The 19,783-nt window shown below is 56.3% G+C and overlaps 1 protein-coding gene across 15 annotated transcripts in view; it reads left to right on the top strand.

The window, feature by feature from the left end:
* Camk2b (calcium/calmodulin dependent protein kinase II beta) overlaps positions 1-19,783 on the top strand; it is a 90,373-nt gene that overhangs the window by 63,277 nt on the left and 7,313 nt on the right. Inside the window, exons 5-19 of one of the 15 annotated variants that reach the window (XM_005366188.3) lie at positions 196-261; positions 4,582-4,654; positions 7,280-7,382; positions 7,456-7,539; positions 8,032-8,126; positions 8,241-8,363; positions 8,647-8,730; positions 9,425-9,467; positions 10,430-10,504; positions 14,718-14,755; positions 14,927-14,998; positions 16,407-16,451; positions 17,759-17,807; positions 18,721-18,834; positions 19,303-19,431. In XM_005366188.3, coding sequence (XP_005366245.1) covers positions 196-261; positions 4,582-4,654; positions 7,280-7,382; positions 7,456-7,539; positions 8,032-8,126; positions 8,241-8,363; positions 8,647-8,730; positions 9,425-9,467; positions 10,430-10,504; positions 14,718-14,755; positions 14,927-14,998; positions 16,407-16,451; positions 17,759-17,807; positions 18,721-18,834; positions 19,303-19,431 — 1,193 coding nt within the window. Of the gene's footprint in view, positions 1-195; positions 262-4,581; positions 4,655-7,279; positions 7,383-7,455; positions 7,540-8,031; positions 8,127-8,240; positions 8,364-8,646; positions 8,731-9,424; positions 9,468-10,429; positions 10,505-14,714; positions 14,756-14,926; positions 14,999-16,406; positions 16,452-17,758; positions 17,808-18,720; positions 18,835-19,302; positions 19,432-19,783 lie in introns of all 15 variants that reach the window. The other 14 variants (XM_026788724.1, XM_026788726.1, XM_005366189.3 and 11 more) reach the window with 14 other exon arrangements.

The raw sequence follows: 19,783 nt of genomic DNA, 5'->3' as shown, positions 1-19,783 counted from the left end.
GGTGGTCACAGTGGTGGTGATGGTGGCTGTGGTCACAGTGGTGGTGATGGTGGCGGTGGTGATGGTTGCGGTGCTGGTGATAGTGGTGGTGGCGGTGGTGATGGTGGCAGTGGTGGGAGAGGATGGTGCTGGCAGCGATGCAGGGATCACGGTGATGAGGAGCTCAAGGTCCATGACCATGTGCTTTCCTCGTAGGGTCACTGGTGGGGAGCTCTTTGAGGACATCGTGGCACGAGAGTACTACAGTGAAGCAGATGCCAGGTGCGTCCAGAGCTGCACACCACACTCCCCTCTCCTGACCTCCAGCTCCGTCCTCTCTGAGCCCCACTCCTGCCCTTCCTGTAACCCACATTTGTCCCTAGAGTCGCTGTCATCTCCATGGCCCTCAGAGATCAACTGAGCAGAAGTGTTAGCAAGTCTAGGGCTAACTAGGAGCTCTGTGAGCAAGAGGCAGGAGCAAGGCCAGCTGCGCAGAGGTGTGGTCTGGGGGAGTAGTGGACACGCACACTAGGGGGTCCTCTCCTTGTGGTGGCTCACAGGGGAGGAGCCCTGGACATCCTCCTGCTTTGCTCTTGGACATCCCCTCCACAGTCCACTGGCCTCACACAGATAAGCATATCCACATGGTTTTCTGAGAAAGACAGGCCAGGACCCGATCTCTATCCACGGTATGCTCTCCTCCCAGCATGATCCTAAGAGAGCACTAGCGGTGCCATTGGAACAGGTGCCGTAGGAAAAGCTCTCGGAGCTCCTGGTCTCCTACTCGCCACACGCCAGGGCAATGGAAGAGGCCAGGGGAGACCTGAAGTGTTAGTACAGGGCCCTGTGTCCTCCCATCCAGGATGCTAGGCAGAGGATTGAGCCCTGGACCTTTGGGCCTCTGGTGTGCAGGTGAGTGGAGGTACATGGATTCCACCCAGGCCTGGATTCCTCGTGGATATTTGAGGAAACAGCCTTTCTCGAGGCCAGTCTTTGCCGGGACAATGAAGAAGGGTGATGACCCAGAGATGGTTGTTTATGGCACGGCTGCTGGGGTCCAGAAGGCAGGGTGTCAGCTGTGGCCTCTGGATGGGTTTCTGGGGTTCACATCAGACGCTCCCCAGACTGTATTCTGTCCCCGAGGTATCTGTAGATTGTCACCCCTGCCTGTGGGCCCTGCCTGCCTTTGCCTGGCCCTGGAGATAGATGTGCATTTTAAACAGAAAAGGGTCCTTTCTGAGCAGTCGAGTTATGCTGGTTTTAAATTTTTTATCTTGTCTATTTTAAAGCTCGTCTTTAATGAATATGTATTACATCTCTAATCGAGAAAAATGAATATTATTTTTACAGGAGCTTTCTGTGACTCGGTTCTGCGCAGGCGGGCATTCTTGCTTTTCACCCCAGGCCCCGAGTCCCTATGGGAAGGCATGAGAATCCTGGGTCATCATGACCTCTTAGGTCTTCCCCACGGAGCCAGGCAGCACAGGCCAAGCCACAGAGAAGGGCAGGGTGGGACAGGCCTGTGACCCCAGTTCTCAGTGTCAGGAAACTAAGGGTGCAGCTGGGTCCTTCTGGAGGCTCCCTCAGGAAAAACATTGTGTTTTGAAAAATATCCTAGAAGAGGTCTGTCCTGTGGACTGGAGGAAAAATAAAATTTTCCCTTAAATTTTGCTTATAAGAGAAACAGAAGGTGGAGGGGAGCCCCTTTTCTCTGTCAGTAAGCTGGGATGTCCCGCCCTTCCAAGAACCTGCTGAGGTGCCTAGTTCTCTTTCTCTCCAGCCCTTGCCCACCTCCATCCATGGGGGGAGGGGGTCCCTGTAAGCCTTGTCCTCTAACCTGGGACCAGCTTCTACCATTGAGGGCAGAGCCCCAGCCTCAGCCTATCTCTGATTGGTCCACAGCGCCCTCTGGTGTCTTTAAGGCACCTGGCCTGTAGCAGAACTCCCACCCCTACACCCCTCATTTCCGGACCCCCAGCCTTCTTGCTAAAGAGGGATGGAGGAATGGGGGACAACCCTGTCCAAGATCTGTTGGGTCCAGAAGGGCTCAAGCCTGGCAGTGGCTGAGAGTTCCCAAGTTCTTAGGCTGTTCAGGTCATAGGCACCTGTGGCCTGGGAGATGGTTGTGCTCTGTGCCCTTGCCAGGCACCTCCATGCCTCCTCAGAGGAGAGGAATCCTTACTGCTTCCCAGAGAAACCCTATGTGGAGAGTGTCTCAGTATTTAAGGTTTCCGGGATCTAGCCCTGGCCCAGAAGACATGGACTCTGTCTCACCACGCAGCTCTTCACTGAGCTCTGTCTCTCTGGGATGTGGGAATCCAAGGGAAGGGACACGCTCAGTCGACAGGCTGTGAGGAAGGGTGGGTAACCTGAGTCCTGAGAAGAGAGGCAAGCACTCAAGGAATCCCCATGGAGAGTCTACACCCCACTTATATGACGGCCCCAGTGTCTACAGGGCAGTTCCAGGCTTTTCTTTCTCACTGGGCTGCTCCCTGCACCGAGGGAGAACACCGAGGTCTAGGCAGTCTGCTGGCTGGACCTTTATGCTTCTGCCTCAGACTCTGGTGCCTAACAGGGAGTCTGCTTAGGCCGGCCCTGTGATTGTGACTCTGCAGCCAGTGAGTCACCCCAGGGTGGATTCCAGCACCAGCTAGGGTAGAACCTGTGCCCAGGTTGAGGGAAGGAGCCCCAGGGAGATGGACTGACGTCTCTGGCCAGATGTAGGGGAGGCAGGTTCCTGATGTCCGGCAGGAAACAGACAAGAGTGGCTTTTCTGAAACACTTTCTATCTAAGGAAGCTGGAGGTTCCTTTCCGATTACCGCGGGGCTTTTATTCTGGAGCTTGTAGGGGAATCTTAGAGGTGACCAAGTCTTTTTGCAAAACAAGGAAAACAAAGTTCCCAATTCTGAGACTGATTCTTGCAGGCCTCAGAAGTCAGGCGCAGTGGCATGCACCTGTAGGCCCAGCTTCTGTGCTGCTGACTAGGTCCCAGACTGAGAACCATGGCCAGAACCTGGCCAGTGTCCAGAATTCTGGCCACAGAGCGACTTCTGAGTGGATCAAAACGTTAGGGAAAGTATTGCCTTTGCTTGGTGATGGATGTAGCAGTTGGGCCAGAGCCACTTGAGGAAAGGTCCCTAAAGAGAGTGCCCTGTGTGGCCGTTCATGGGTAGCCTGCCACTTTCCTCATGCATCCTGGTACCACATTCTCCTAGAGAGCCTTGGCTTGCTGGCCAGCTTGTTTCTGGGTGCTAGTGACCCTCTCAGAGTGACTGTGAAGTCTGGCAGGGGCCTCCACCTGTGTGAGATCTGGACTATGCCAGAAAGGGAAGATCACAAGCCCAGCTGCAGGGCTAGTGTCTCTGGGCACCTCAAGAGGTCTGTGGTGCTCTCCCTGAGGACTCAGAACCATCAGGAAGGGTGCCTCGGGGGACAGGAGGGTCGGACAGTATGCACTACCACACACATACTGGTCATGGACGGTACGCCACAGGGCCTGGCCTAGAGCCTTGACTGAACTTAAAGGATGTCTCGAGAGACCGAGCTAGAGGAAGCTCACTGAGGAAGGTGCCAGCTCTCGCCCACAACATTACAGAGACTGCCTCCCGCATAGTGGACATGGTTCTTTCTGAACTCAGAAACCTCAGGTTCCTACCCATTAGGATGTCAGGAGTGAGCGCCACAGCGTAGAAAACTTAAATGAATTTCCCCGCACGGTGCTGGCCTCATTTACATATGGCCAGACTCCGGGGAGGTGCGCTGTTTGAGAAGGGTGTGCTCCATACCCCAGGGAAGCCAACCTTTGGTCACTCCGCTGTCTCTAGGGTAGAAGCCCATGGGACTTGTGCCTAGCTCCAGGGACTGCGGGGACTGGGGGCTGTTGAGCACAGGCTACAGAGTGTACATGCACTGGTGGCCCAGAGTCCGATGTGTGAACAGACAGGAAGGGTCTGAGGCTGACATTGAAAGATGTCACTAACTAGGAGAGAGCTGGAATAGCGGGGACACCTGTACTCAAGCTGCCCCCTGGCTAGAGAGGCACACCCTGCACAATGGCTCCTGGAAGTGTGAACTGAGCCGGGCTGGCTGGTGGATGCCCAGGTGCCATATCTGTTAGACGAAGCACACAGTAATGCATCGTCACTATCCCGAAGCAAACAAGCTCATCTCCGTACTATGGCACCCATGCTCCTGCCAGCTCCACCCTTCCTCGCCTGAGTTTCCGCACTCTCTAGCCCACAGTGCTCACTTACTGCTGGCATCCTGCCCACAGCTTAGGGTCAGCCTTGCCTATCTCAGCCTTAAAGGGGTAAGCTGGACACCAGAGCCTTTCCCTTCAGAGTTATCTCTGTGGATCTGGTTCGAACTTAAGCAGACCTGCGCCCAGAAGAAGAGGCAGAGCAGGGACTAGAATGGCTGCCCTTGGGGCTGAGCAAGGACTCCCTTGTGGCTAGCATCCTTTCCCCATGATTCCCTATATCCTCCTTGCTCCCCCAAGCTGGGGATTGAACCCCAGTGTTCCACAGCCTGCCTTTCCCCATGCTACCCCCTTCCTGACCACCCCCAGACCATTCGACTAACTTGCCTGCTGTTTGTCATAGTCACTGCATCCAGCAGATCCTGGAGGCTGTTCTCCATTGTCACCAAATGGGGGTCGTCCACAGAGACCTCAAGGTGAGTCTCCACCCTGCTCTGTGATAGGTTCTGTCCCCCACACCTACAAACTGTGTGAAAGGAGGTATGGAGTAAGAGGGAGGTGGGGTGGGGAAGATGTGTGTGCATACTGTGTGCTGGCATGAAGGCGTGTGAGTTCATGCATGTCTGTCTCCGTACAGGGCCACGTGCATACGTGTGTGCATCGAGGCACAGGTGCATGTGTATATCAGTAACTGGGTGTGTGCATGCAAGCGTGTGCATATATGTGAGAAGTAGCTGCACACTTACACCACAGTGCCTCTATTGCTGGAGGACCCAGCCTTCTCGAACCATCCTGTTAACAGACGTATACTCAGACTCTCACTTTCTAATCTTCCACCAAGATGCAGCTCTCGAGGGTGGGGACACAGGTGACCCGGGGGAGGTGATGAGAGTAGCTGAGTCCGGCTTAGCCAGCTCCTCTCAGATCTTCTCTCCGGTTCCTTACTGTCCATGGCTAGACTATGGGCTCCAGGCTCTGTTCAAAAGAAAATTTGTAGCTGGGTGTCATGGCTCATCCCTTTAATTCCAGTGCCCAGAAGATTGAGGCAAGAGGCTCAGGAGTTCAAGGCTAGCCTATGCTACATAGCAAGTTTGAGGCCAGCCAGGTCTGCATGAGTCCCTGCCTTATGAAAAGAAAATAATTGACTGCAGACTCTCAGAAACATCCCTCTTTCTCCCTCCCCACTTCTTCCCTAGAATCTCTTTTTCCCAAGGCCTGGTTCAGCCTCTTGCTGAGTCCACCTATTTGGGGACAGTGTAGATGCCAGTCCTGACCTGAATGTCTTCAAGGCCAGCCTTCCCCTCAGCATTGGTGTGGACTGGTGTGGTCACTCCTTAGGCTGCAGGCAGGGGCCAACATTTGCAGCTGTTCTGGGGAGGATGCCACACAGTAGACCTGGGATGTTCCCGATGTTCCCGGCATCTCTTCCTGTGTCCTTGCTTCCTTGAGAGTCCTCTTTTTCTTAACTGACACAAGGCCCCTGAGATGGTGGCCCATGTCCCCCATTTCATGAGGTGCAGGCACTCCTTTCCCAGAGAGTAAATGCTGAGGCTGAAGCATAGACGAGGACCTATGTGTCCCCTCATGTCTCCAGTCCTGGACCGACAAGTTCTTCCTGTGGAGAGGATATACTGTCCCTCCTTTCCCAGAGAGAAATCCCACCGTCTTGATGAGGCAGACCCACAAATGGCACAGTAGGTTGATGTCCCTCAAGGTGGGAGAGAGCATGGTTAGCTGCTTTGTCTCCATGGTGGCTGTGCAGGAGCCAGAGTGCAGCCCAGCCTCTAGGACTCAACCACTGCCTCCCTCCAAGGTCCTGAATGTCCTTGTCTTGTACCTTCTCGGGCCCCCATCTTCCCCATCATAATTTCCTGCAGGAAGGGGTGGGATCCCAGAGTGAAGCTTGGGGCCCCTGCCATGCTCACAATGGCAAAATCAAAATGGGCAAAGCGGAGCATGACCCCTGCTTATCACCAGTGGGGAGGGAATTCTAGGGGGACTGTAGCCTTGGGTTTGCCAACTTTGCATCCACTGCTAGAGCTCCCGTCTGCCCATAGGCCCAGAGCACCCAACTCAGGAAGCCCACATCCTTCTGTATAGAGTGGGCACACTTTGATTCCAAGAGCCACCACTATGCCATGTAAAGTCTCTGAGACAGATAACAAAAGCAGGCCATGTGGCAGTGTGTGGTCTGGCTGCAGTATGATCCCAGGATTGGCGTGCCTCTGTTCCTATGAGTTTGCCAAGGGAACCTGAGGGCTGAGGAGTGGTGGTCAGGAACCAGGAACGTCCTGCTGAGCTCTGAGAACTGACAGCCAGAGACCTGCTCCTTGGGGGCTAATGCAGCTGCAGGGACAGGAGGGACAAGCCAGAATGCTACTGTGAGCAGAGGCTGGCCAGAAAGGCCAGGGAAAGCCATAGCAGAGGAATCTCTCAGACTCAACAACACAGAGACAACAGTCTCTCTGGTCGCTTCTTTAGGACAAAACAAATGCCCTCCAGCTGAAGCAAGGATGCTTCTCCTTAAGGAAGCTTTTCCCACCTGTGAATGCAGCCAACCAAGTGGCCCATGCTCCCTTTCTGTCCCATGTTGTCCTGTGTGGTAGTGCTGGCTGGAGCTGGGTGGGACTTTGTGAACAGGCTGTACCCCGCAGATAGATGCCCTGGGCTGACCCAGGTGTTGTAGACCCTGGGTGTTCTTCCATGTGCTGTGAATCCCTCAACTCTCCATCATGTCTGAAACGCGAGGGGCAGGACCTGCCCTCTGTCAGTGGGGTAGCTCTGTAGCCCAGAGGTGGGACCTGGTTTGGTTGTTCAAGAGGGTGACCTACAGGTTTTGTTCCCATTTTAGGAAGCAGGATACCCAAGTGCAAGCTGAGAGCCAACTTCCCTTTGAATGACTAAGATGGCTGTCCTTGTCCCCAGAGAGGAATCGGGTATAGCATATAGGTCTAGGACTCAGTTGTGCCCAACGATACCCATGTTGGGAGGCAGGCTGTGCCTCTCTGTCCAGCCAACTGCCGCTACCTCTGTTTTGTCCCCTGCCCCCTCACAACTGCTTGCGGTGTGAACACTGTGCCCTGATGGCTGTCTCCCTGTAGCCTGAGAACCTGCTTCTGGCCAGCAAATGCAAAGGGGCCGCAGTGAAACTGGCGGACTTCGGCCTGGCCATCGAGGTGCAGGGAGACCAGCAGGCGTGGTTTGGTGAGTGTCAGGGGGTGGGCAGGGGGTCCTGGCAGCCCCTCATGACCCTTCATGGTCCCTTCCCCTCTGATAGGATTTGCGGGAACGCCAGGCTACCTGTCCCCCGAGGTCCTTCGGAAGGAGGCGTACGGCAAGCCTGTGGACATCTGGGCATGTGGTAAGACCTGTGTGTCAGAGGTGGTCGGGGTGCATGATGACCGTGTGGCGTGTATCTCAGGGCTTACTCCCTCTGTCCCAGAGTGTGCAGGTGGCCGGCTTACCCTGCCATGAACCAGTCGTGTGTGTCACACCTGCATTTGGGCTGCCTTGGCAGGGATCTCACACCCTGACTAGAATTACCAGTGTGCCTGCCCCAGGCCATTATGTTTGTCTGCCTGTGCTCGTTATAGGTCTGTGTCCAGAGTCAGTGGACACCAGGATACAGGGACCAGGGGCTGTCAGACCACAGGCTCCTTAGGTGGGACCTTCTCTTTCTGGTAGGCATACAACAGAGGGGACTAGCCAGGCTCCCTAGTGAAGTAGGGTGGAGATGGAGCAGGAACTACAGGCTGTTAGTGCCATGCTCCCCATGGCATGGGGCAGGCAAAGGGACCCCGAGGACTGACCCTGGTGCCCTCCAGGGCTATGCTGCTCACCTCCCCATCCACAGGGGTGATCCTGTACATCCTGTTGGTGGGCTACCCCCCTTTCTGGGATGAGGACCAGCACAAGCTATACCAGCAGATCAAGGCTGGGGCCTATGACGTGAGTGCGCCCATGTGGAGGGTGGGGACTGCCACGCCCCGGGTCTCCCTTCCTCTTTGTGGCCTCTGCATGGGGAGGGGCTTCAGCCTTGCCTGTGCACACTTCCTCCTGTAGTTCCCATCCCCTGAGTGGGACACCGTCACTCCTGAAGCCAAAAACCTCATCAACCAGATGTTGACCATCAACCCTGCCAAACGCATCACGGCCCACGAGGCCCTGAAGCATCCATGGGTCTGCGTAAGTCATCCTTGGCCACCTCTAGGGTCTAGTTCCTCGTGGGCACATCCAGGGCCCCCAAGATGGCTCTGGGGTTTTGTTCCTCATGTCTGGCCACCCTCCTGGTCTGTGACGGGCAAGACTTGAGCTTGGAAATAATTGGGGACAGCAGATGGGAACAAGTGGTCTCTTGTTGTCATGGCAGCTAGCAGTACTCAGTGTGTGGGGCCCTAAAATGCCCCTACCCTGGCCCTGTCTCCTAAGCCTGCTCCTCACTGCCCCACGACTTCCCTTCTCCCGACAGCAACGCTCCACGGTGGCCTCTATGATGCACAGACAGGAGACTGTGGAATGCCTGAAGAAGTTCAATGCCAGGAGGAAGCTCAAGGTAGGCATGGCTCACCCCCCCCCATCCCTGTGTCCGCATGTCCCAGTGGGCCCCATCCTGAAGTGGAAGTGTCAGTGGGACCTGGAGACGAGGAGGAAGGAGAATCCCCCAAATCTACGCCTGCTTCCAAGTCCAGATCAGAGGGTTCCAGACGCCGTGGCAGCTCAGAGGGTCAGAGCTTTGCCTGGGTGCAGGGCTGGCCACTTCGGCATCCTGAGGACAGTACTGGCCCAGAGTGGGTGTTGTAAAAGGCAGAGCTGAAGAAGCATCCTGCTGGGCCCGGCAGGCTGGGGAGGCAGGTAGCAGGGCTAACCCTGGTAGTTACTGTCCAGGGCTGATAGTCAAGGCCAGGGCTAGGACTATGAACCATTGTTGGAGTTTCCCCAAGGTCCCAAGGATACCTCTGACTGCCCTGGACCAGAGGAGCGGTCATGGTGGCCGGCATTCTTGGCCGTGCCTACTTCTAAGGAGTCTGACACTGTGATTTGTGGATAGTGTGAGCTTTAACTGTGTACATGTGACTCACCTCAGTGCAGCTGCTAGGTTCTAGAACTCTTCTCTAGAAGTCTGAGCTGGTTGTGTGTGTGTGTGTGTGTGTGTCTGTGTCTGTGTTTGTCTGTGTGTCTGTGACTAGAAGCCAACAGGATACAGACACTAACAGGGTGACCCTGATTCTGGCTCTGTTTCTCCTTAGGGAGCCATCCTCACCACTATGTTGGCCACACGGAATTTCTCAGGTGAGACATTCTTCTCCAGCAAGAACGTGTTTCCGTGCTGCCCTCATTCTACAGAAGGCCCCCTCCTTCCTCACCAGCCTCCAGTCCCATTCCTCCAGGCTGGTGGGACCCAACTTCTATCCTCACCTCTAAGACCCACTTCCAAGAAGGCCTTTTGGCTTCCCTCACTGGGTAGCTCCTGAGGTCTGCTGTGCCCCAGTCCTGCCTCCTCCGTGTTGTTGGGTCTGTGTCCCTCACCTGACACCCCAGTGTCTGTGCTGCCAACACCTGGCCTGCCACCTGCATCCGTCCAAGCGTCTGTTGGGCAGCCCTGTGGCCTTCGTGTCCTTGGCACTCGAAGCATCATGTTGTGTGTGGATGATAGCTGAAGGCGGGTGGGTGAGATTGAGGTCTGTGCACGGGGAAACTTCGTCAGTTCTGGGTAGGCCGCCTGCCCTGGTTGTTCAGGGTGGGTGATGGGAAAATGAAGTCTCAAGGGTCTGTTAGAGACCCATGGGGCCCACCTGGGGAGACAGTGTTGGCCCTAGTGCCCGGACAGCTGTGTCTGTGGCTTCTCCGTCGTCTGACACTGAGTGTGCGAACGTTCATAATCGTCTCTCCTTGTCCGTCTGTATCTGGTACCCTGCCTCCTGTTACTTTGCTGTGATGCTGTCCTGCCAGGAATGGGCACATGGTCACACCAACACTAATGGGACTGTCCTGTCTGCTGTGCGCCCCGCATGCCCCACTGGGCACAAGAAGCCCCACTGGGGTGTTCTAAGGAGAAAGGAGGCAAACGCTTTTCAGTGTCTATCGGCCCAATCTTGTTTCACTCTCCTGAGAAAGGGATTCTGGAGCCATCCCCCACCTAAACTTTAACTCTAATCTTCTTCTGCTTCCTTTGTCTCTTTTCTTTCCTCACCTCGCCCCACCCCGTCTGTGTCCGCCCCCTTCCCCCCTCGTCTCTAACCTGGTGCTAACAGTGGGCAGACAGACCACCGCTCCGGCCACAATGTCCACCGCGGCCTCCGGCACCACCATGGGGCTGGTGGAACAAGGTAGATGTGTCTTGCCCAGTGTCCACCTGCTCCTGCCCATCCCTCCTGTTGGCATGCAGCCCCCCTGCTGCACGCAGCCACTGGCCAGGCCCCCAGAGCCTCCCCAGAGGCTGGCAGCCCCCGGGAGCTCTGCTCCTGCCACAGTCACATCCCAGCAGAGGCCCCACCCTGGGCAATATGGCTGCCCTGCACTCCTGTATGTCTAGAAAAAGAGAGACCACATCAAACCCGAGATGCATTTGGCTGAGACCCTCAGGACCTGGCCTCTGGGAGTCTGGAGACCCAATTCAGAATGACACCTGCTGCTGGAGGGTCTCAGTTCTGGAAGGGAAGCCCTTAGATCAGGGTTAGGGAGGTAAGGAAGTCCCAAGGAGCTGTAGGGCCCAAGGTCCGTTCTTTCCCTAGGACAGATGGATCTGGTGGTCTGTGCTCCTGAGTTCCCCAGAATGTGGGGATAATGTCAGTCAGTGTCTGGGGCCGGAGGTTCTCTTCTGAAGTCCCTTCTTACTCCGTTCCAAACTCCCTGAGAGAGGAGGTGGCCTCTGACAACCTGTTCCTTTGGATGGTATGGGACCCTCTGAGAACTAAGTAACCCCGAGGCCTCATCCTGGGCTCCACAGCCAGCATCCACACCGAGTGCTAGTACATTAGAGCAGCACACAGGCTCAGCCAAGCCTCAGTTTCCCCAACAGCCTCAAGTGTGAGCAGAGGGCAGGGTGCAGGTTTCACAGCCTGAGGTCCAGCCCTTTCCACGGGCCTACCTGGATCCACCTCACAATTCCCAGGTCCTTCTCCTGGGGGATGCTCAGGTCATCCTAGGAGGGGTCCGTTCTGCCCACCCGGGCCCAGCATAGATGGTCCTGAGTCCATTTTATATAGCCTTTCTGAAGCCCAGGAGGGGCTAGGTTCATTATATATTATAAAAGATGACGCTAATATAAAAGGCTGCCAGGGAGGCCTGTTGCCAGGGGACAGTGGTGTGAGACAGGTCACCTCTGAGCCATGCTCTGCCTAAGATTCCTGCTGCAATGCTCGCCTGCCTGCAAGTGAGCAAGGGCAACCTTGCATGAGGCTGCCTGCATGTTGTGGCTCTGCCCCAGGTGCTGAGGGTCACTCTGTCCTGGAGGGAGGTCAGTGCATGCAAACAGCTCAGCATGGCTGTCCATAGTGACTAGACAGTGGGTGAGGCAGAGATGAAGGTCCCATCGACTCCATTAGGTTGGCCCCACCACACACTAAGGACACATACTGGGGGTCTCCCTCCTCCATGTCTCTGTCAGACGTTCCAGTGTGGCAGAGACCCTTGGACAGCAGGAAGACCCTCGCTGTAGAGCGTGTTGCAGTCTGGCTTCCACCACCCCTCCCCCACTGAGCGGATCTGTGCCTTGGGACTGTCAGGCTGGCTGTGGGTTGGGTGTAATTGCTTGACCTGAGGCCTGGGATTGAAAACTGCCCTCCTGAGTTGGAAGCGCAGGCCAGAAGAGCCGCAGCTCTAGGCATCTGGAATCCCGTGGTAGTTCAGTGCACTTTTGGCTCCAGCTGCACCTACTCAAACGGCGGCGTGAGTGGTGGGCACAGGTTCCTGGCTGTGGTGCCATACTTAGTCTAGGACAGATGTGAGTGCTGGAGAGAGACAGCCTCCATGAAGCAGAGGGCTAATGCAGTCAGTGAGGCTGGGCCATGCACCCATGCCATGTCTGGAGCACACATGGGCTCCTGGTGCAAGGAGTGGGAGGATGCCAAGATGACCCTGATGTCCGTCTGGGCTCTCTAGGCCCGAGCCAGCAACATGGTTCCCCCTGCCACCCTTCCCCCTCCCCCGTCCAAGTTTGCGGCATAGCACATCCACCTGCAAACCAGCGCTGTTTGCTTTCCACAAATAACTTAATCTCCAGTAGCACAGCTCAAAACTGTCGTTTTGATAGACTTGAAGACTTCAATGGAACCCTTCTAAGATCAAGGGCAGTGCTGGGGTCTCTCAGGGCCTAACCTTCCCAGGGGGCCTTTTCCTGCGAGAACCCTCCAAGGATGTCTGGGGGTACCACGGCACCACAACTGACTCTCAGGCCAATATTGACCTTTGCGGGTTCCAGCTCAGAATCCACTAGGGGAAATGCTGGGTAGGCTGTATGGTCTGCTGGGGAGGGCGTGGAGGGGCAAGCCTGCTTTCTGCAAACTGCCTGTTGAAATGGCCACGTCTTAGGAATGTTCCTCTTCCCGTGCTGCCCAGAAAGCCATCACAGGCATCCTCAAGACAGGACTGTCTTACTCCCTCGGGCTCCAGGGACGAGTCTGTCTCCCGCAGAGAGCAGATGTCTGCCTGCAGCCTTAGCTGTAGAGCCAGCGCTCAGGCCAAGAAATCCCATGTTGCTGGGGCAGTGCCAGTGTCTCTAGGGATGAGCCGTGTGGGAAGATGGAGAAGAGAAGGAACAGCACCCACAGGCAAACAAACAGCAGCCTGTCTCTACCTCTAGGGAGAGTCTAGCCACAGCACCAGAGGCGCTTCAGGGTCTACTCTGCAGAGATAATGGGAAGTCAGCCTTTCTAGCCCTAGGAAGCCCCCTTAGGGATACCTTGGGATTGAGGGCCTAGGGTACCTCAGGCCTGAAGACGACATGTGAAGGGCAGGGTCATTTCAGAGAGACTGCCCATAACAGAACTTTTTGAGACAAGTACCTAAAACTCTGAGAGGGGAAGGCTGCCAGAAACCAGTGTGCACCACAGCAGCGGCTTCAGGTAGCCATGTCCCCGTGTCCCAGCATACAGAGCCTGGGCCCAATCACGTTGTGTCACGTGACTGGTGAGGACAGTGGTCAGCAGGCAGCAGTGGTGCCTGGTTCTGGTCTCTGGGAAGAATGACCCGCAGAGCCACAGGCGAATACAACACCCTTCAGAGTTCTCACTCAAGAAGGTGTGGCCGAGAAGTTTGTGTTCCTGATCACATCAGTGACATTGCTGCTGTGACGGAAGACTGGGTTTGATTTGCGGCCCTAGGTCTAAAGGTGCTGCTCCCATGTCCCCACCAAGTCTGCTGTAGGCAACACAGGTTCCCCTAGAGGGCAGGAGAGCCCAAGCTTGGGTATGGTCAGCCAGTGTCTAGCTGTATGGAATGTTATGGGTAAGGGCCCTGGGGACAAGGGGCTGTGTACCTCCCCCCATGTTGTGCCAGCCATGGCTGCCTCTAACCCGCTGTGTTGGCCACATGGCTACTTGACTCTTCTTGGGGAACACTGGGCCAGGACAGGCTGGCTTTGCTGCCCCGTGTGGGGCCTTTCTGAACCAACACAAATCTTGTTTTCTCTCTCTTCCTCTCTTCCTTCCTCACTCCCTCCTCTCCTCATCTTTCCTTTTCTGTAAGGTAAGCTGACTTCCTCTCTCGGTCTCCATTTTGTGTTGTTTTAAATCTGTAATTAAGACGCTAAACTCTGCTCTAGAGGACCTAAGTGCTGGGAGCGAAGGGTGGGGGCAAAAGGAGGGCATCCTGATCTCTGAGGGCAGTGTTGGAACCAAGGGTTCCACCTGCTTAGCCCAGGTGTCTGCCAGGGCTTGTGGGCAAAGGGGCCGGTACTGGCTACAATCAGAGCCACCAAGTGGTCTCATGGCGAGGGTTGCTGGGGCCATTCAAGGGGAGGGACAGGGAGGCCAAGTGGTGCAGCCCTGGTGCAGAAGTTTGTTGTCCATCAGAAGATGTAGGGGCGGGGGCTGGGACTAGCTCTTTGGTGTGACAGCCAGCTTCGGCCCACCACCATTCTAGTGGGAACGCAGGGCTGCAGAGGGCAGGGCCAGGTTAAGCATGACTTTCCCTTTGCATCCTAATACCTACCAATCCTAACCTGGCGCCGTCCTGGGAAGTGGGGGCTGGGGGCGAGGGCAGATAATCCTGCCAGCCTTTCAGGAGTCCTAGGCAAGGGCAAAGAGGCTCTTGAGTGCCTTGCAAGGAGCTCGAGAATCATTGAAGATGCTGGGGGGGACGGGGAGGGTGGTGGTCGTGGATGAGGCTCCCGAATCAGCCTGGCTCAGCACCCCTGGAGGTCTGCTGCTGCTAGGGCCAGGTCAGATGTCAAGGCTACATCTGCTTCTGGCCTCAGGCTACTGGACCTCAGGTCCTGAGCTTCACTCCTGAAGAAAGGGGAAGGGTAGGGGGAGGGGAGGGGCCTACAGTGACCCTAGGCCCTAAGAACTCACTATCCCTCCTTCCTTCCCAATGCAGCAGCCAAGAGTTTACTCAACAAGAAAGCAGACGGAGTCAAGGTGAGGTACCAAGTAAGCCCTTTGTGGGGTTCAGGGGAGGATGCCGGAGCCTGCGGCTCTGCCACTAACCCCAAGGTTCTAGTTTGAGAGGCTTGACCATGCCTTCCTCCACTGATGCTGGCAGGGAGGGTCCCTTTCTTCCCTAGTGACTCTTCCCCCTTCTCTCCACAGCCACAGACAAACAGCACCAAAAACAGCTCGGCCATCACCAGCCCCAAAGGATCCCTCCCTCCTGCCGCCCTGGTACTGAGCCCCTGCCCCTGCCTCAGCTCACTGACAGAGAGGCCTTGCCAGGCAGGGTCTGGTGAGACTGCCTGTCTCTGACCAAATCAGTCCCACGTGGGGACAGAACAGAACGGCATAAATAGGGGTTTGAATCCCAAGAGGAGAAGCCACAATCAGGGTGCCCCAAATCAGGCAGGTGCAAGGCTGCTTGGTGAGCCCTTCCCTGGGACCTTGAGGTAGCTGGTGCTGGGGAGAGATCTGGCTTCCCAGCTGGAGTGACTTCTGGACCACTCTGCCTCAAGAAGCTCTAGCAAAAGGCCATCAGGATGCCACGGGGGGGGGGGGTAGGCCAGGGGCCCCGCTGTCTCTTCAAGGACCTCAGTTTGTACAGCTGGCTAGTCTAGCTTAGAGGGGCTCAGACTGGAATCTTCAGGGATCATACCCTGGAGTCTAATGAAGAGAAGCAGGGCCATGTTGGTGTGGTGGGGAGGCGTGTGGTTGAAGAAACAGTGGGCTCGTCCATCTGGGACTATTTCATCAAAGCCACATACAGTATTGGTCTGTGGATTACAGGGGAGGAAGCTCGGGAACCCCTGCTGAGGAGGGTTAAAGGGTGTCCATGATACCTACCCCTACTATATTCTTTCTTGTTCCTTAAGAAGGCAGTGGGCCAACTCTGTCCTCTGTCCCTCTTGCCCTGGAGGTCACTTGCTCAGGTGAACATCGCGTTCCTGGGGATGTGGAGCTGTGGTCTCAGGCACCAACCTCCTGAGCTGTGGCTTGTGGGTCTGGAGTGTGAAGTAGTACTCTGAGTATCCCCCACAGGCCCCAGGCAGGTGTTCCCTATAGGATCTGGCTTTGTCAAACTAGGGGAGCATAGAAGAGATCCATCCTGGCTGTAGTTTGGGAATCGCTCAGAGCAGTGGGGCTATGGCAGGAGAGTGCCAGGCGTCCGCTCACCTGGTGCCTGGGGTGGCTCACACCGGCCTCACAGCCAGCCCCACCTTGGACCCCGTCCATCCCATGTGCCACCCCAACCCCCACAACATCTCTAATCCTGCGCCCACTCCCATGCCGGGGCAGGAGGTGGGGAGAACTTCCAGAGCCCACACACACCTACAGTTTCTCTCAGGCCCCGTGAGCTCCATCTTCCCTGGCCTCTGGCCTGGCAGATCTGCTGGTCCCGTCATGTTGAGCCTACTCTACCCCCACCCAGGGCCATTGCTGACCACCCGCTGCCTCCATCCCTATTGGGCCATCTTGCTGACTGCCTGCCTCCTCCATCCCTGTCCCTCTGCTCTCCACTCTCTCTGGGCAGACCCTGGTCGCTGCCCACTCCTCTGGCTCCCCGGCTCCCCATCCTCTGCTTCCTTCTTTCTCACTCTCCCTCTCTTTCTTTCCTTCCTCTGTCTGCCGCCCTCTATAGGAGCCTCAAACCACCGTTATCCATAACCCAGTGGACGGGATTAAGGTACTGCCGCCACCTCTCTCCTCGCCCTTTCCTTGGGCAGGAGGTATGGGCCCAGGAGGAGGGTGTGGACGGTGACCTGGGAGAAGCATTTGTGCCTATGGTAGAGAGCAGATAGATGTGTAGCCACCTGATAGATAGCCACAAGCCTGCCTGCCTGGGGCCATGGCAGGGACACAATGACTCCACTGAAGGGAGCTCACACAGCTTCAGGAGTGCCGCCTGCTGCAGGCCTTGGGTTCGGTCTGCTTCCCAGGAGCCTGGTCTCTGCTCCTTGACTGTTCTCCACCTTCACCCCCCACAGTGTGGCCCCAGCACTTCCTGCTCCTCTCTGCTCTGCCATCTGCTCCCATCCCATTGGCATCATCACATGGGGCCGGGAGGGGCTGGCTCTCTGTGAGGTGAGGGAGACGGGCAGGTCTTAGAACCTGCGCTGGGCTGTCAGGTCAGATGTGGGTTTGGGCTCCCCAACTGTCCGACAAGGTGGCACGGGGGGTACCCCCACTTCCTTAGGCCAGAATCTGCACCTGGCCCTTCTCCATGCCAGGGACCCAGGGCAGCTATATGTTCAAAGTGCCAAATGTCTGTTTTTCTCCCACCTGAGTGATGGGTACCCTTTGGGCCCTCATGTCAGGTGAGGTCATACTCCTCTCTGAGTCAACCTTTGGGGCAGGGTAAGGCCTGACCTTATATTTGAAGGCCCCCAGTTTTTCCTCAGAGCCATGTTCAGTCAGTATCTGTACCAAAGAGCTATGAGAGGTTTCTTTGGTCTTCTGGGGACATGTTGGTAGAGAGGTGCTCAGAAGTCAGCCACCACTTGAATGTGGTAGAAGCTGGGCCCTGCTAAAGTTCCAGGCCTAGACTGGACAGTGGCATTAGGGACCTCATCTCTTCTTGGGGAAGGTGACCCTCTCTTAAAAGCTGCTAACCACGACTGCCCACTGCCTAGGTTTCGGGGCCTTCCATCACTAAAAGTCAGCCAAGCCCCGTGTTTTTCCATCTTGGGGTTTCAAAAGGTCTGCTCTCAGAGTAGGCCGCTTGTCTCATTGTCTCTTGGGGAAGGTGAGGTTGAAGCCCTTGCTGTTGGAAATACAGTGGCCTGCAGGGGACAGAATGAGCCCCAGGGTGGAAGCCCTCCCGAGAACATACACGGTTAGACCTTTCTCCCCAGTCACTGGGAGGGTCTGTCTCCTGAAATCCTCAGGAGTAGCCAGGCGTAGGTCCAAGCTGGAACCCAGGCTCACTCCACAAATGGAAGTGTCCCGCCTGTCCTTGACCACATCTTGACCCCTGTCTCTCTGTTTCCTCAGGAGTCTTCCGACAGCACCAACACAACCATAGAGGATGAAGATGCCAAAGGTACCTGCACAGAGACCTCGCCTGGTCATTTGGGCCGTGGTGTTGGCGGTGGGTGGGTCTTGCAGCACCTCTGGTCCTGCTGCGCAGGCCATGGTACAGAGGTTCAGGGCCCTGCTGTCAGGGTCTGCCTGGTGTGAGTCAAAGCATGTTTGGGACATCGTGGCGGGGGTATCTCAGGCATAGTGCACACGTGAGGAAGTCACAGTTCTCCGTCCTGGGAGTCAGGAACTCGCTTCTCACTGGGTATGAAGTATGTGTGTGATATTTGATCAAGATACAACTTAAATTTCCTAAGCTTCTGTCCATCTGGCTAGTGAGTGGCCAGGTAGCGGAAGTGTTGGTTCCTTTGATGACTCAGGAGCTCCCTCTTGAGGTGGGCTTCTGTGCCACACCCTGAGCCCTGCCAGTGATGATGTCCCTAGGTCGCCTGCTATCATTGAGTGTCCTCCTAGCCTCTCCCACTTTCTTTGTCCCCCACTCCCCGAGAACGAGGTCTGACAACTTCAGGCTGTCCATGGAGCCCTAACCTGCCCTTAGGGTGGTCAGATAGAATTGACCCCTTTGCTCCTCCCCAGCTAGGATGCTATCCCTGAGTGTCCTCCACACTCCTTCCTCAGTCATGTACAAGAGCTGAGACAGAGCCAGGATGGTTCCCAAGGTCACCATGCTCAGTGAGGACCACTCTAAAACCCTAGCCTAATCTTTGCAGGGCCTGCACGGGCCCACAAAATGAGCCCTTCTAAACCTATGGGTGCCCCCAAGAGTGACCTCCTCACCTCTGTCCTCTAGGTCCCCGGCAGTGGCCTGGGGTTCTACATTGTAACCTTTTCAGCCGTCCTGTGCCTCTTGGCTCTTTCTGCCACCTTCTGTCTTGAGTGTCTACCATCCACTGCTTGCTTCTGTTCTGCCTCAGCCCCCAGGGTCCCTGATGTCCTGAGCTTGGTGAGGAGGGGCTCAGGAGCCCCAGAAGCCGAGGGCCCCCTGTCCTGCCCATCTCCAGTTCCCATTAGCCCCCTTCCAGCCCCGTGTAAGTAGCCTGGGCCCCGCTGCTGTGGGGATGATTTTGAAGGGCCTGGCAACTCTCTGATGGGACATTTAAGAGCCAAGGACTGGACAGGCCTAGATTCCTGGCTCTAACTGTACCCTCACACAGCCCCCAGACTGGGGCTCTCCATGGTTGCCTCTGTCCAGCCAAAGGCCTTTATTGGTCTCTGGGGGTGCTGTCATTGCTTCCTTTCCTGCTCACGGCCACTAGGTGGTCCCTGAAGGGTTTGGCCTTGACTTCTAGGCCTCCAGAGCCCACCCAAACCTCCCTCTACACCACCTCTGGAGGCTTCTTGCTTCTGAGACTGGCACCAAACAGGAAGCCAGGTCCCAAATCCCCCTGTGGCGAGAACAGGACCCCTTCTAGCCTGCGTCCTGCCAATTCTGTCGTCTCCTCGGTCTCCTCATATGTCTGTCTGCCTTCTGTTCACGTGTGTCTGTTCCACCCCAGCCCCCAGGATCTCTGACATCCTGAACTCGGTGAGAAGGGGCTGTGGAACCCCAGAAGCCGAGGGACCCCTATCAGTGGGGCCCCCACCCTGCTTGTCTCCGGGTCTCCTAGGCCCCCTGCCCACCCCGTGTAAGTAGTAGCCCCGGGCTTGCTGCCTCTGCTACCAAGGGCTCGCTGAGAATGGCCAGTGCTCAGCTTCCTGCACCTGCCATGCACGGCCAAGCTCCCCCAGACCAGGATGCCCGATGGGTGTCCAGTCTGGCTGGCCTTATCCAAGGCACACGCATTAACACAGCTGGGCAGCTACCTGGCTTCCCCTGGGCCCACCTCTGGCTCATCTCCTTCCTCTACTCCCTGCTCGCTGCTCACCTCACTTCATGTCAGACCCACCCCTGAGTAACTATTAGCCTTGGGGGAGGGGCATGTCCCCAGATCATCTCTGCCAAGAGTTTTCTAGCTACTCACGCCCTACCCTGCCCTG

Source organism: Microtus ochrogaster, unplaced genomic scaffold (genome assembly GCF_000317375.1).
Source record: "Microtus ochrogaster isolate Prairie Vole_2 unplaced genomic scaffold, MicOch1.0 UNK6, whole genome shotgun sequence".
Classification (NCBI taxonomy): domain Eukaryota; kingdom Metazoa; phylum Chordata; class Mammalia; order Rodentia; family Cricetidae; genus Microtus; species Microtus ochrogaster.
The sequence above is the reverse complement of the archived record's forward strand: the minus strand, read 5'-3'. Positions and strand labels throughout refer to the sequence as shown.